This window comes from Lemur catta, chromosome 3 (assembly GCF_020740605.2).
Source record: "Lemur catta isolate mLemCat1 chromosome 3, mLemCat1.pri, whole genome shotgun sequence".
In the NCBI taxonomy this organism is placed as follows: domain Eukaryota; kingdom Metazoa; phylum Chordata; class Mammalia; order Primates; family Lemuridae; genus Lemur; species Lemur catta.
Genome location: NC_059130.1, coordinates 34,671,921 through 34,686,352, shown reverse-complemented (window position 1 = coordinate 34,686,352; position 14,432 = coordinate 34,671,921). Strand labels below are relative to the sequence as shown.

General features: G+C 34.8%; 1 protein-coding gene across 1 annotated transcript in view; it reads right to left on the bottom strand.

Moving 5' to 3' along the window:
* Window positions 1-14,432, bottom strand: part of ATF6 (activating transcription factor 6) — a 193,348-nt gene that overhangs the window by 54,907 nt on the left and 124,009 nt on the right. Inside the window, exon 16 of the mRNA XM_045546533.1 lies at window positions 6,792-6,876. Within this exon, the coding sequence (XP_045402489.1) occupies window positions 6,792-6,876 (85 nt within the window). The remainder of the gene's footprint in view (window positions 1-6,791; window positions 6,877-14,432) is intronic.

Here is a 14,432-nt window from a genome sequence, read left to right as displayed (position 1 = left end):
TTTCTTTACATGGAAATTACTTTGAGATTAAATATAATGACAGTTTAACCTGGCAGTCATTTGTTCATCTATTAATACTCGGGCCCTTAATAACAATGTGGTAGAATTAGAGTAACAGTATTGTTTATTTTTATTACTCACGTACCACACTAACAGTTACATGGTATACAGTGGGGAAGGAAAACAGTAAAAGCAAATCAATGACAGTGTTGGTCAAATTATGAAACGTATCTGCCGATGGCTGTGTTCACAAGATTCATTCCCTCATTAAAGATGTCTACAAAAGTAGCTACCATTAAAAAAAAACCCAAAAAACCCTCTTTTATGTTCTAGCTTGTTGAATTATTTATCAAGAGTAAAAGAAAGGATTCAATGAGCAGTTTTATAACAACATAAATGAAAATAAATTTAAAAGCAGGAAATGTTGACTAACAGTAACTATTGGTAGAACTTCCAAAATTCTTTTTTTAAAAATAGCAATAGTTTTTAATTCGTCATCCACTGCTCTGCCAACCATGTGATCATTTTTAAAAAAGCCTTTTTAAAGCATACTTAGCATTTTACTTTACTTCTATAATCCTTGGTATGAAGACTTCCTCAGACAAAAAAAGTCTTTCTTGCAGTTTTGATAATCTGTTTTCACTCTCTTATGAGACAAAAATTTTAAATAACAAAGAAAACACAAGATAAAGAATAAATTACAAAAATAAAATTGGCATGGAGAACACAGAATGATGTGACTGGTAATTTCTAAATGGCATTAACTTCATGCCCATATCCTCCTTGCTTTAGCTATTTTTTATTTAAAGTTTTTTCCACTAGGTCAAAACCACAAAGTATAATCATTATATATTATAGTTTGAGACCAGACATTGACCTGGAAATGTAATTTACTTTACTCAATTTGGAAAATCAAATTCCTCTTCCCAAATATCCCCATCCTATGTACTATTTAAACCAGTTGCTCAATAAAATCTGACTTTCTGTCTGCACTTTCTGTTCTTTACCACTGTCTCCAAAATTTTACAGGCTTTATTTAAATCGGACAGACGAATCCCTCACAACTTGTTTTTCTTTCCAAATTACATGTATGTAACTTTTAAACTCAGAAATGACAGAAAATATATTTTATTCAACTTTCTCAAACTCTTATATTGCTCAGGATTAAAATCTCTAATATTAGGAATATCTTCTCTGCTCTTTCGATAAATTGGTGCCCAAACTTTTTGTGCCTACATAATTTACACTCTTTAGATTATAAATTATATAATTATAATGCAGTTTGTTACATTCATATGTCTAATAAGCCAAAGATATCTATCTCTGGGTCTTGAGGAGTCTTGTATAGTTTCCCATAGGTCAACTTTCTGCATGTTTTCATTTATAGTACAATTATTGAAAAGTAGGTTAAAAATTTCAATTCACTCTTCACTGTGAACTGCACAATTATACTGTTCTCAGTGAATGTGTATCCCTTACACTACAGGTATAAAGTGGTATAAAAATCTTTTTAAATTTTAGAATTCCAAATATTTTTAATCCTTGTGTATCTGTCCTTAATACTGAAATAGTAAGATAATAACTATCAGAAGATATTTTATACAATGTATTTAAATCCTGGTTCTGCTACATAGTGGTTGTGTAAATGGTATGAATTACTTTCCTGAGCCTTAATGTCTTCATCTATAAAATAAAGAGAATACAGATTGAGCATCACTGATCCAAAAATCTGAAATGCTCCAAAATCTGAAATTTTTTGAGCACTAACATGATGCCACAAGTGGAAAATTCCACACCTGACATCTTTGCTTTCTGATGGTTCAATGTATGCAAAATTTGTTTCATGCACAAAATTATTAAAAATATAGTATAAAATTACCCTCAGGCTATGTGTATAAGGTGTATATGAAAAATAAATGATGAATTTCATATTTAGACTTGGGTCTCATTCCCAAGATATCTCCTTATGTTTATACAAATATTCCAAAATCTGAAAAAAATCCAAAATGTGAAACAGTATTAGTCTCAAGCATTTTAGGTAAAGGATAGTCAACATGTAATTATCTGGCAGCTGAGCATTACATAAGTTAATATAAATGAAAGTGCCTCTTTCATGTTTCTTACAATGTTCCTATGTCACGTGCTGTTCTGGGTGCTGGGATATGGTGGTAACTGGTGAACCTAGCAAACAAGATTCCTGTCCTCACAGAAGAGAAGTCGGCTAAGCTTACTGAAGAGACATAGGAGGAAAATTAGACAAGTCATGGTACCACGAAAGCCTAGAAATAATGTATTTCAAGAAAGGGAACGTCAAAAATGTACAGGAGGGGACTGATTGGAAAGCGGCATGGGGGAACTTTTTGAAGCAATGAAAACATTTATATCATGATGGAAATGGTGGTTTTATAAGGGTTTACATTTGTCAAAACTCATTAAATGTACAAATAAAATTAGTAAATTTTATTGTATGTACATTATAAATACTTCAATAAGTCTAATTTTAAATAGTATAAATGTCATTAAAGACAATAAAAATGGCAGAGGAGCTGTTCTAGATTAAAGGAAACTCAAGAAGCATGACATGTGGATGTAATGTATGATCTTTGGATCCTGAATCCAAAAAAAAGCTATAAAAAGAGTATTGTAGACACCTCAGGTCAGGAGTTTGAGACCAGCCTAAGCAAGAACAAGACCCCATCTCTACCAAAAATAGAAAAATGAGCTAGGCATGGTGGTGCGTACTTGTAGTCCTGGCTGCTCGGGAGGCTGAGGCACGAGGATTGTTTGAGCCCAGGAGTTTGAGGTTGCCGTGAGGTATGATGACACCACTGGTTTGGGGGCAAATCAGGAAATTTGAATATGCAGTTTAATATGAGTATTAAACTGTATTGTATCAATGTTAAGCCTTTTTGTTTAGTGTGATCATTTTAGTGCGGTTATTTAAGGGAATGTCCTTTTCATAGGAGATGTATTTTCAAATAAAGTGTCAGGATGTCTGCAGTTTACTCTCAAATGGTTAAAAAAGAAAAAGCCAATCCATGTGAGTGAAGATAGACAGATATAAAACAAATGTAAAAAAAAATATTAACAAGTGGTGAAACCTAGGTAAAGGGTAGGTAAATGGTCACCACATATTCACTGTACTCATCTTTCAACTTCTCTATAGATTTGAAATTTTTAAAAATAAGAATTAGGGAACTAAAAAAAAGAGGGAATAATTAGCTGTGTCAAAAACTACTGAGAGGTCAGAGAAGATGAGAATGGAGACATGACCTTTGACTCTGGCAAGATATTGGTCATTGATCCTTTTGCAAGAGCATTTCAGTCTAGTGAAGGGGCAAAAGTTTGGTAAGAGTGGACAAAGGAGAAAATGAGAGGTAAGAATGTTGATGCAGTGAGTACAAGTAACTCTTTCAAGAATTTTGCTACGAAGGGCAGCAGAGAAATACGACGTGGAGTCAAGGCAGCCTCCCTATACCAAAGGTAGTATTAAGACATTTTGTATGCTGATGGGAATGATCTAATAGAGAAAAGGAAATTGATCATATAGAAGAGAAAGGGTATGAATGCAGCAGTAAAGTCTTTGAGCACTGTGAGAGATGCTAGGATTTAGGTTTGAAAAGGAAGGAATCACAGTAGATGGCGTTGATGATGACAACAAAGAAAATAACAAAAATGACAATTGTGGTGACACAGCAGCTAACCAGAAAATAACCAGGCACTATTTAAAGCACTTTTACTCATTTAATTCTCACACCAACCCTAAGAGGAAGGTATTACTAATATCTCCTTTTACAGGTGAGGAAGCTGAGGCACAGAAAATATAATTAACATGCCCAAGGATACATATGTATTAACAGTAAGAGGCAAAGCTGAGATTTAGAACCCAATGGAAGAGAGTTTTCTTTCAGTGCAACAAGAGGGAAGGCAGAGTTTGTGGGTGTAGATGCAGCTGGGCTGGTGGCAGTGGAAACATGAGGTAGCTCTCATATGATTACATCTATTTTCTCAATGCAGCATTTAGTGAGTTCATCAGCTGAGGGGGTGGGGAGAGGGGATGTTGGAGTTTTGAAAAGACAAGGTGAGAAATTCTTGTTTCAGAAGAGAGGGAAAGTGAATTTACCAGCAATGACTGGTGGTATTGAATACCCCTTTGAAATTAATCGCTATAAATTTCAAGTGAATCTACTTATCTTAACTGGACAATATTTTCTAGCAAGTTTCAGCTGTTTCAGAGAAGGCATAAAGGGGAGAGTTGGGTTTAACTACAGTGAGGTTTTTCCAGGCAAGTGGGACCCAAGAATAAAGAAGCCGGGGAGTAAGGAGTGTTCGCAAAAGAGTGCTGACAATATGGCCATGGAATCCAGGCTAGGTAAGGAGAATGTATGGCCATTAAGGATGTGATAGATACAGAAAAAAGTGGTAGGCTCAAAGGACTGGAGATCTGTGAGGTAAGAGAGTACTTGGAGTGTGAATATTAAAGAGAATAACTAACAGAGTAGGAAGTGTGAAAAGGAGATTTCAAAGGGAGTGCCATTACTGATGATGGTAAGGGGAGATATGAGCACATGATGTGGATGAGAGGCTGAAGTGACTGGATCAGAAAAGGCTAGGGTGCTGGACGAATCCTCTATGTGGATGTTGAAGTTATGCAGAGAGATAACAGAAGCAGTGGTGGAGAGTCACTGGTGAAGGTGGGGCAGATGACAGTAACAAAGAAGAGTAAGAGGAGTAAAGTCTGATGTGATATGCTTGAAAGATGTTAGGGGGACTGAAAGAGAAAGGAGAGATAATTTGGAAGTTTTAGTGGGGAGGAAGGATACCACCCAGGCCCCTGCAGGCTGTGAGGTATATGAGGTGGGGAAGAAAAAGCAGGCTCTACTTTGAGAAGCACCCTCAGTGAGAGCAAGAAAGTGAAGGGATTGTTCAGAGAAGAGGCTAGGATGTAGCATCGTACTTGACACACGATATATATTCAATCAATAATTTTCGATTTGAATCTTAATTTTTCTAATAATTTACTATATCCTAAAATGAAAAAAATTAAAGACTGTTTACAAAGAATCTGAAACAGAATGAAAATATAATGATGGTCTAATGATTATATTTTCCAAATTCATGAAAGGCTCATCTTCAAAAATTAGTCACCTAGCCAAGATAAACATAGTTGAATAGCGTCTTATTGTTTTTGGCTTAATGTCAATGGATAGCTCACTGTTATAAAATAAAACCAGGCATTCTCTTGCATAAGAACTCAAAATCAGAAGAACAAAATTAAGTGAATTCTGCCTTGATGAGGCTTAGTAAACAGCCTTTCTGAGTATCAGCTGACCAAAGTTAAATCTATCACAGTTCAAGCAGAGGAATAAAGGTACCTATAGGATGAGAATAAATGAGATTTCCTAAACATATTTTTTGAAGTGTAATAAAATACATTTTGGAACATATTGTCCTTATTCTGGTAGTAGTATGATTATTCCATGAATAACTTCAGAGTTATGCTTTTACTGAAGAAAGAGATGTTCTTCTCAATGTTATAGTTTCTTTTCTTAAATTTGTTCTGAACATCTTTGTAAGACTAAATAAATATTAAAATTTGCTTATGCTTTAACAAAAAAAGTCATTTATGTTATATGTCTCTAAAGTTGCCTCCTGAGCATTTCTAATAAACTGTCTATATACAGCTCATGAAATTCTATAGTCATTCTATGGTCTTAAAGTGTACAATGAATATTATTTGTTCCCTAAAGACTAAATTTTATTGGAATTTATTATAATCCCCCTAAAAATCCATTGTTTGTTTTGTAACTGTATTTGATGACTTAATTATGATCACCAATCAGAATGTGGACTGGTTCTGCTGCAGGTTAATTCAAAGGGCTTTTCATTTTTATCTTCCTTATATACTATGAGATTTTTAACACTAGACAGAAAATTTACTGGTAGTTCCATTATGTCAGATAAATGGACTTGGGAAAGATGGCCTACTCTCCTATTTTCAGTAAGCCTAATATGATGTGCCAAAGAAAGCAATTAGTCAATAATATACATTGTGTTCATTTATAATACACAGCTCGTATTGGGGGTTCTTTCTCTTCTCCATGAAGAACCCAGCTGTAAGTAATTTCTCCTTCACTAAATTTCTTTAGTACTTTGTATATTACTTATGGGACTCTCTCTTTGGAGTACAGTTACTTCTGTGCTTGTTTTATTTTTCCCTCTAGACTATAAGCAAGTATACTATGCCTTAACATCTTTAGATTATAGTATTATTTACATTTTGTTTAATACCCAGTATTAGTAGTAGAACAAAATGCAACAGTAATACTATCAATATCAAAATCATCAGTATTATGGATTAAACATAATTAGGTTTCTGTGGCTTGGTCTAGGATCATATTAACATATAGGTAACAAAGGAAACTGCTTTATGTTCCAAAAATCTAATTTACAAATTCACTGTTAGAACACAGCAAGGACTTCTTATACTACATTTATGACTACAAAGGCCCCAGACAGGAAGTCTGTAGAGCAGTTAAGATGGTAGCTTTTCCAGTTTTGCAAATAAAAGAGAACTAGTTTTTCTTTTAAAGATATATTTAATAAAATTTTTTAAAAAAGAATATGGAATATAAAAATAATATTTTTGTGAAAACAGTGGGAAAATGTTTCAGAAATAATGCACGGATATATATTTGTCCAACTCAACATTTTAAATGTCTTTTAACTAATTCAGAGAATCTTGGGTAAACAAAGGAAGCTCATGTTCATAAACCAAAATTTCAACTTACCATTTATGTTTATTGCTGGTAATACAATTGACATTTTTGGTCTTGTGGTCTTGTTATGGGTGGTAGCTGGTAACAGCAGGTGATCCTAAAATTGACAAAGAACAATCTGTTATATATAACAACTGGTTTAGTCCTAAACAGGCCAAATTCAGGGTTTCTAAGAGAAACACTTCACTGGGATCATGACAAATGACTGTTTCATTTGAACTTGTCTCAGAGGTAATTAACTACAAATCATCTTAGAATCATGCATGCATTCATTAATGTAATACACATTTACTCTCTACCAATACCAGGCACTGTGCACTCATCTTGGAAAACTCCTGGGTTCTGACAACATATATGCTGCAGTATAAAGAACATTGATCAAGGAGGTTTAAAACAAGGGGTTTTAGTTCTGTGACTAAATAGATGTATGATCTCGAAAAGACTATATAACCTTTCTGGGTCTCAGTTTCTAGTCCTATAAAATGATGAGGGCTAGATTAGATAATGTCAAAAAATATTGAAGTTATCTATCCACTAAACAGTCATTTTCAAACTTTTTTTTTTTTTTAACGAGAACAACTTTTTTTTCTCAACAAAATTCTTACCCCAACTATTGATATATAAAAGAGAGGTGCTAATTTAAGCAGGGTTAGGGCCTAGAGCCTTGCCTGCTTAGCATCCTCTTCTGCCTCTGAAGTGGCCACAGAATTAGACATTTATTTGTAAGCAACAGGTACATACAAAAGAAGATGTACCATTCTTGCCCTTCAAAAGCATATATAGTTCAGTAGAACAGCTAAAATTATGTGTATCTAGCACAACTGCATAGTCCTAAATATAATATAGCCAACTTTTGATGATCTGTAAGTGACTCAGGTTATCTGAAGTTTCTGGTTTTAAGCCACACTTACTAAAAGTAGGAATGAGCCAAAAGGAGTTTGGATTCAGAAAAGGGGAAGTATAAATGTTTTGAAAAATGTATATATATCTGTAGGTATTCTAAAACTGACTATAAATGACTCACAACTTTGATATTAACTACTGTCTTCAATAACTCCTTTTCTTCCTAGAAAAAGCATAAGTATTCTCACAGAAAAAAGAAAAAAAAAGAGATACATTAGCATTTCCATTTAAACTGGAGATAAAACTGAACCTAAGTTTAACCCATGTTGCTTTCTTTTTTCGTTCCTACATTCATTGTTTCATCATTCATCCAAAAAACTTGCTATATGAAAGGACCCATCAAAAAGTAGGATTTGATATAGCTGAGAGTGATAAAAATTTGACACAACTTAGGGGAAAGTCAACATGATTAAGAAATGCAGTTATCAGCAAAGCTAAGAAAAAATCTAAAATGTGCAAACAAATTGAAATTGATATACATGAACAGAACTGTGTAGAAAACATTTCCAGTAACTGCTTGTGCTCTGTGTAATTCAAGGAAACATTTCCATGAGAACGTGTTTTTAAAAATCAGGGAGGGGAGGGAAGATGAATAAAGTTCTGTTAGAATTCCAGCATTGTAGTATGGGAGTTGTTTTGTTTTGTTTTTGTTTTGTTTTTTAAAGTGCATTGTTAGAACACAAAGATCACACAATTCTGAGTGAGTAAGATAACATTATAACCAAAAAAAAAATACAGTTTGCTGATCTTCATGCCATGAAAATTATAAATACCTTAATTCTTATAATTAAAATACCATTTCAGGGTCTCTAAATTGAATAGGAAAACAAACCAAAAAACTTGAAAGTCCCAAATTAAGGCTATTGTAAAAATAAACACACTTAGATTCCATTGGTCATGGGTTAAGGTCAGGCTCAGACTTGATTCTGAGTTTTCTGCTAAAATCTAGATGCCATACTAATTGTTGTTTTTAAACATGATTTTCTGAACATCATGTCTCCTACTTTTTCTCTTCAATAAATTTCAAACGAAGTAGCTACTTTTCCAGCAGAAAGCCAAAAACCACATTATTAGTTATGAAAAAGAAGAATCATATCTTGCATGCATACAAATTATTACAGTTGACTTGCCTTGTCTTTAATTATTAAAGGTTTGCAAACTACGGAAACAGCCTACAATTTAAAGTGCCTGTTTATTAAACCAAGAAGCCCAAAGATCAGACTGCAGGGAACCAAAGCTGGTATACTACAAACTTTAATAGTGCTTATCTTAGGTAAAAAAATAATTTTTATATACATATATTCATATATCTGAGACAATATAGTTAATTCATTTAACATTTACCTTCACTTCTTTAAAAATAAATGTTTTTGAGCCTCACAACAATGAATTTTGAATAATTTTTTTTCTCTGTGTTCATCTTTACGCTTTTTTAGATCATTAATCCTGTTGGCCATATTTTCAGAAACAAAGGTGCTTTAGTTAATCAATCAAGAAATATTTACTGGCCAGGCGTGGTGGCTCATGCCTGTAATCCCAGCACTCTGGGAGGCTGAGACAGGAGGATCACTTGAGGTCTGGAGTCCCTGAGCAAGAGCGAGATCCCATCTCTACTAAAAATAGAAAAAATTAGCCGAGCATTGGCAGGCCTGTAGTCCAGCTACTTGGGATTGGGAGGCTGAGGCAGGAGGATCTCTTGAACCCAGGGAATTTGAGTCCAGCCTGGGTAACACAGTGAGACTTCATCAGAAAAGAAGGGCAGAGCAGGGCAGGGAAGCGCAGGGCAGGGCAGGGCAGAAGGAAGAGGGAAGGGAAGAGCCAAGGGAAGAGGGAAGGGGGAAGGAAAGGAAAAAGGGAAGGGAGAGGAAGCTGCCATAGAAATAAATATAGTAATTCACAATAAAATTAAGGTCCAACTGAGTTATCCAATTTGGCTTCCACAAATCCATGTAGAGTAGAACCTGATTTACTAGATTGAATGACCCTTCCCACCCCTCTGTAAAACTCACTGACTGGTGCCCATAGCACAATGAATATTTACAACTAGTTGTAGTTTTTTTTAAGACTACTTTTGCCAATTGTATTTGTCAGTATAATTTAATGAAATATTACATAAACAGATAAAATATAGTACGAAAAGATAGAAAGACTTGGTAAAAGTGAATAAGTTAAAAAAACTTCTCTCATTGCAAAACAACCATAAAAATCATAATAGTCTGCACTCAGATTGCTTAACAGGTATATTTAACTTCTTATACTAATTTCAAGTAACTGTAACCAATACTGGAAATTAAGTTTGTAGGTTAAGCAAGAAAGGCAACATGGAATTCTAAATAGTGGATTGGACTCAAAGAGAAGGCACTGGCCTTACATAAAAGAACTGGCAAATGAATGCACATTTAAATAATTGCAAGAAATAAAGATTCACATATATCTTTTTAAAAAACGATTTCCTGCTTCAACCAGTCTTATTAACGAACAGACCATCTACTAGTCCTCATTATACTAGATAAGATGGCTTCTACTGTATTAGCCAAACTCTGGCTCGAGGCTGGAGCCCATTATCTTCGATAGAAAGGAATGTATTTCTATCATGATGTCCCCCTAGGAATGAAGGAATCTCAGTCTGCAATAGGCTGCACTTGTGACACTGAGCAGCTTTCACACAGATCAACATGGATGTCTATCAGGCAAAAAGTTTTGCATAGCAGGCCAATATTAACAACAATTACCTCTTAACGTTTTATATTTGGCCCATATCCACCGGATTCCAGAGATGGGGTTGGTTTTCCAGTACAGAAAACTGTTACAACCAGATCAAAAATGAAAATAGTATATATCTTTATTTCAAAAACAGCTTTGTATTAAATTTTCTCTTGTCATAGAGAGTTTTTTTTTCTTCTATCACTCTATACCTCATTTACCTTACTAACAATCTTTCAAGCTGTCCAACAAACTGAAGGGCATGTCAAGCCTCAAAAATAAGAGGGCCAATGCAGCAATTAGAAATACGCCTCTCAAAGTTACTTATCTATATTCATAATATTTGGAACTAATGTTGTTTTCTAGTAGTTATACTAATTGTTGATCAGAAACCAAATGTGTTCATTCACTAAAGCAATGGTAATTAGGAAATCTGAAATCATTAAAAAACACAGACACATAGTGACATATCCTGAAAATAAAAATTGCAAAAAAATTAGAGGTAGTAAAATTAAGTAAAATGTAATCATTTTAAAGTCTATTAAAATGTCTGTGACGCAGAGCCTCTCATCATTGTAAAAACATAAGCAAAGTATATTATTCATCTCAAAACTAAAAATAGTTAATATAAATAGCTAATATGAATGCAGTATTTGTGCCACCAATGTATGCAATAAAACTACAGACCAATAAAAGGAAATGTAAAGCTTGCATCTGCACCATTAGTATGCATGTCAGCCACTATTAGTGTACAACAGGTGGCCCAAGAATGAGTCAAAGTTTACACTTTGACAAGAGGATAATTTTGACACTTTATACAAACCTGATAATGCTGACAAGGTCACCAGGGGAAAAATGAGCTTGGAATCTTAATAAGCACAAACTCAAGTTTTGCTTTAAGATATGGTTTTCATATCAAACTCTGCAGGATGCCCCCCAAACTTGCCCAACTGACCTTGGCGGCCTCTTTTATTCACACAAAAAAATTAGGGTAGGCCATACAAAACTCGTAATTTTGTGGGTCAAATATCATCAATTTCATAAGGTTAAATCTAAGATGTATTTATGCCTCTTTTTTTAAAAACCAGAATTAATTTTGAGTTTCTTGGTCAAAATGGTCTGTTGTAAATACTTTCCCAAGGATGAGGCAGTAGTTTACCAATCATTCTTTGCTCTTGATGAGAGTTTCAGGGAAAGTATTTCTTCTGAACCAGGTCAGGATTGTTTTCCCTAGAGAAAGCTCTTAGACAAAATACTGGTTACATGCTTTGGACAGGTATAGGACCAGGAAGTCTTTGACTCTGTACTTCACATTACATTCAATAACTAAAGTTAATCAAAATTCACACTGTTGTCAGCTATAAGAGAGAGCCTTTTCAAAGATGGGGCGGTTTGTGGTTTAGGAAAATAAGTGAGGACCTCTGAAACTTGTTATTAATTATCATTTGATGAGTGTCAACAGTGTGGCAATCCAAAAGAGTGTCTTATTAAGGAAAAAGATCAAATACTAAATGCATAAAAAAATTAACCATTTGAAACTTTGTCAGACATACTGTTTCATTTTAGAAAATTCACTTCACTCAGGACTACTACTGATAGGAAGTGAATTTCCTGAAGATTAAACTGCATCCTTCAGGTATGCTACCAAAGCAAAGGATAAGGGGGCAGGAAGGAGAGTCTGTGGCTATAGCAAACTGAGTCAACAATTATCCTGAGAAAAAAGATATTAGGAAACAAGTCTTTAAGGAAAAAATTAAACACAAATATCTAAGAGAATTATTTTATTTTTTGTTAGAAAGAAGGGGGAAACTATTGGGTTGATACAAAAAAAAATTTTTTTAATTCTAGGCAGAGTCTCAAAAGTAGTCTCAAATGCTGTGTGTGTGTATGTGTGTGTGTAGGTAGCATAGCAAGGTGGAAAGGGAACACTGGAAGATATTCTAGCTGACTCTATCAATGATTCTATAAATTTCTGGAAGGGGACAAAAAAAGAGGTCCCACTTAATTTATATGTCTAAAGTTATCCCTCCTTGTATAATCCTCAGTGTCTGGCTTTTCCCTAACCTTTACTTCAGATCTTGATCCTCTTCTTTCCAAAGCAATTCTGATCTTGCTTTCACATATAAAAATAGGGGAGACTTTAAAATGTCCCTAAAATGTATTTTAGGAAAGATTGGTATTGACAAGGCAAACTACAAAGTGAAAAAAAAATGCATGCCCCTTAAATTTCTTTTAATGGTCTTGAAATTTTAACCATAATCTGTGATAATCTGATTCACCTATATAGGACAGATTTTCTCTCAGGATCTTGGGTTAGCAAAATAACCAAACTGAATACTTAACTCACATTGGAAGCTGAGCTTTATTGCCAGCTGCAATCCCAGATGGAAGGATGGAAATATGATACTATACAGACCTGTTCCATAATAAAGAAGAGTTCCCTTTTCATAATACATGCAGTGTACTTTCCAGAACCTAGTACAGTTTTCTTCATTCTCATCATAAATAGAACAGAAAGTTCTCAGTATCACTTCAGTTTTAAAGGGCATTTGTGAGATATAAAGCATTTATAGGAAATGAAATTTTTAATTGTTTGGTCAAGTATTATCGTTCTAGAAAGCCAGAAAGGACAATGCTTTCATTGTTTTCATAGGCCTAGTTATTTGAAGAATTTGGGCAGCCACTATCTGTACAACACGCGCCTTTCTCTGCCCTCCCCTCCATTGCCTTATCTCCCTTCCCTCCTAATCCCTGGCCTGTCCCAGCCACTCAGCTTCTGCTGTGGCCTGTAGCACTTCCCCTAGCCTCAGCCCAGTCTGCTCTCTTGCCTGTGGTACTTCCCTTTGCCTTGCTGAATGGTCTTGGCTGCTCCTAATATCTACCCAGCTCTAGCTGAGAGACCAATCTCATCCCTAGAAATGAGCTCTTGTGGTTCAACCAGGCTGCCATCATGAATCTTAATGTGGGTTTCAGAGGCCCAGAGGAGATTTGCGGTGAGAGGAGGATATTTAAAAGCCCATAATAAAAGGTATGAAGAAGGAGAGCTCAAAGCCAAGTTTTAATCTGATCTTCTTGATGTTTAATATTGTCAAGGCAAGCCTTGGATTATATTTCTGAATTTATTAAATAATTTTCATTTGGTCATGTGACTTTCAAATACATTTCCCCAAATCTTTAAGATTTGATAGTACTAGCTGTTGGTTTTGGCTATCCAGCATTCAAACATCTTGTATACTTGTAGGTATTGCCATTGAGTGGGTTTTTACGGGGGAAATATCTCCAACTATAGAAGCTGAAAGGAAAGACATAATTTCTCCCCCAGTTTGCTGGCAACGAGGGCACAGACATGTGACCTAAGCTTAGCCAATCAGATAGTCTCTTAAAATCCAAAGATTTGTACTTCAGTGAATAAAGACTCAGAGAGATTTGGATTATTCACAGCATGATGGGGAAGGGCCACGGATAGCAGTGCTTGCTAGCAGCCATGAGGGTGTCCAGTGGTGTGTTATCCTAATCCAACTTTCTGAGTGAGACAGTGGCTGTTCTTTATTATGTAGCCTCCTTTGGTTCCCACCAGTGTTCTGAGTCTAAATATACAGACTTCCATGAAGTGTGTGAACAAATAGCCTTCCAATAAATTCCTTTTCTGCATAACACAAGCAGTTAAGTTTCTGCTTTAACTAAAGTTATACAGTAGGTTTCCACTGTTTACAACCAAGAACCATGCATGACTGGCACAGTACTAGAATTTTATTTCCCACATATTTGACATTGCTGGTTAATGTCTGACCTGACAACTTCTAAAAACATTAATTTTAACTAGATTAATCATGGTATTATTTTAGGGAAATAAAATATAATTGATTGAGCCATAAATCAATAGACCCCCTTATTTGCTCTGATGGTGAAAAAGTAAGGCAAAACTGCTAGGCCTTAGCATGAATGTAGGTAGTGGCACCGAACTATATTAGCAATCATCACATTCTTCACTGCACATACAGTAACAATGAATCAATCAATGAATAAAAAAATGTTAACACCAATTTC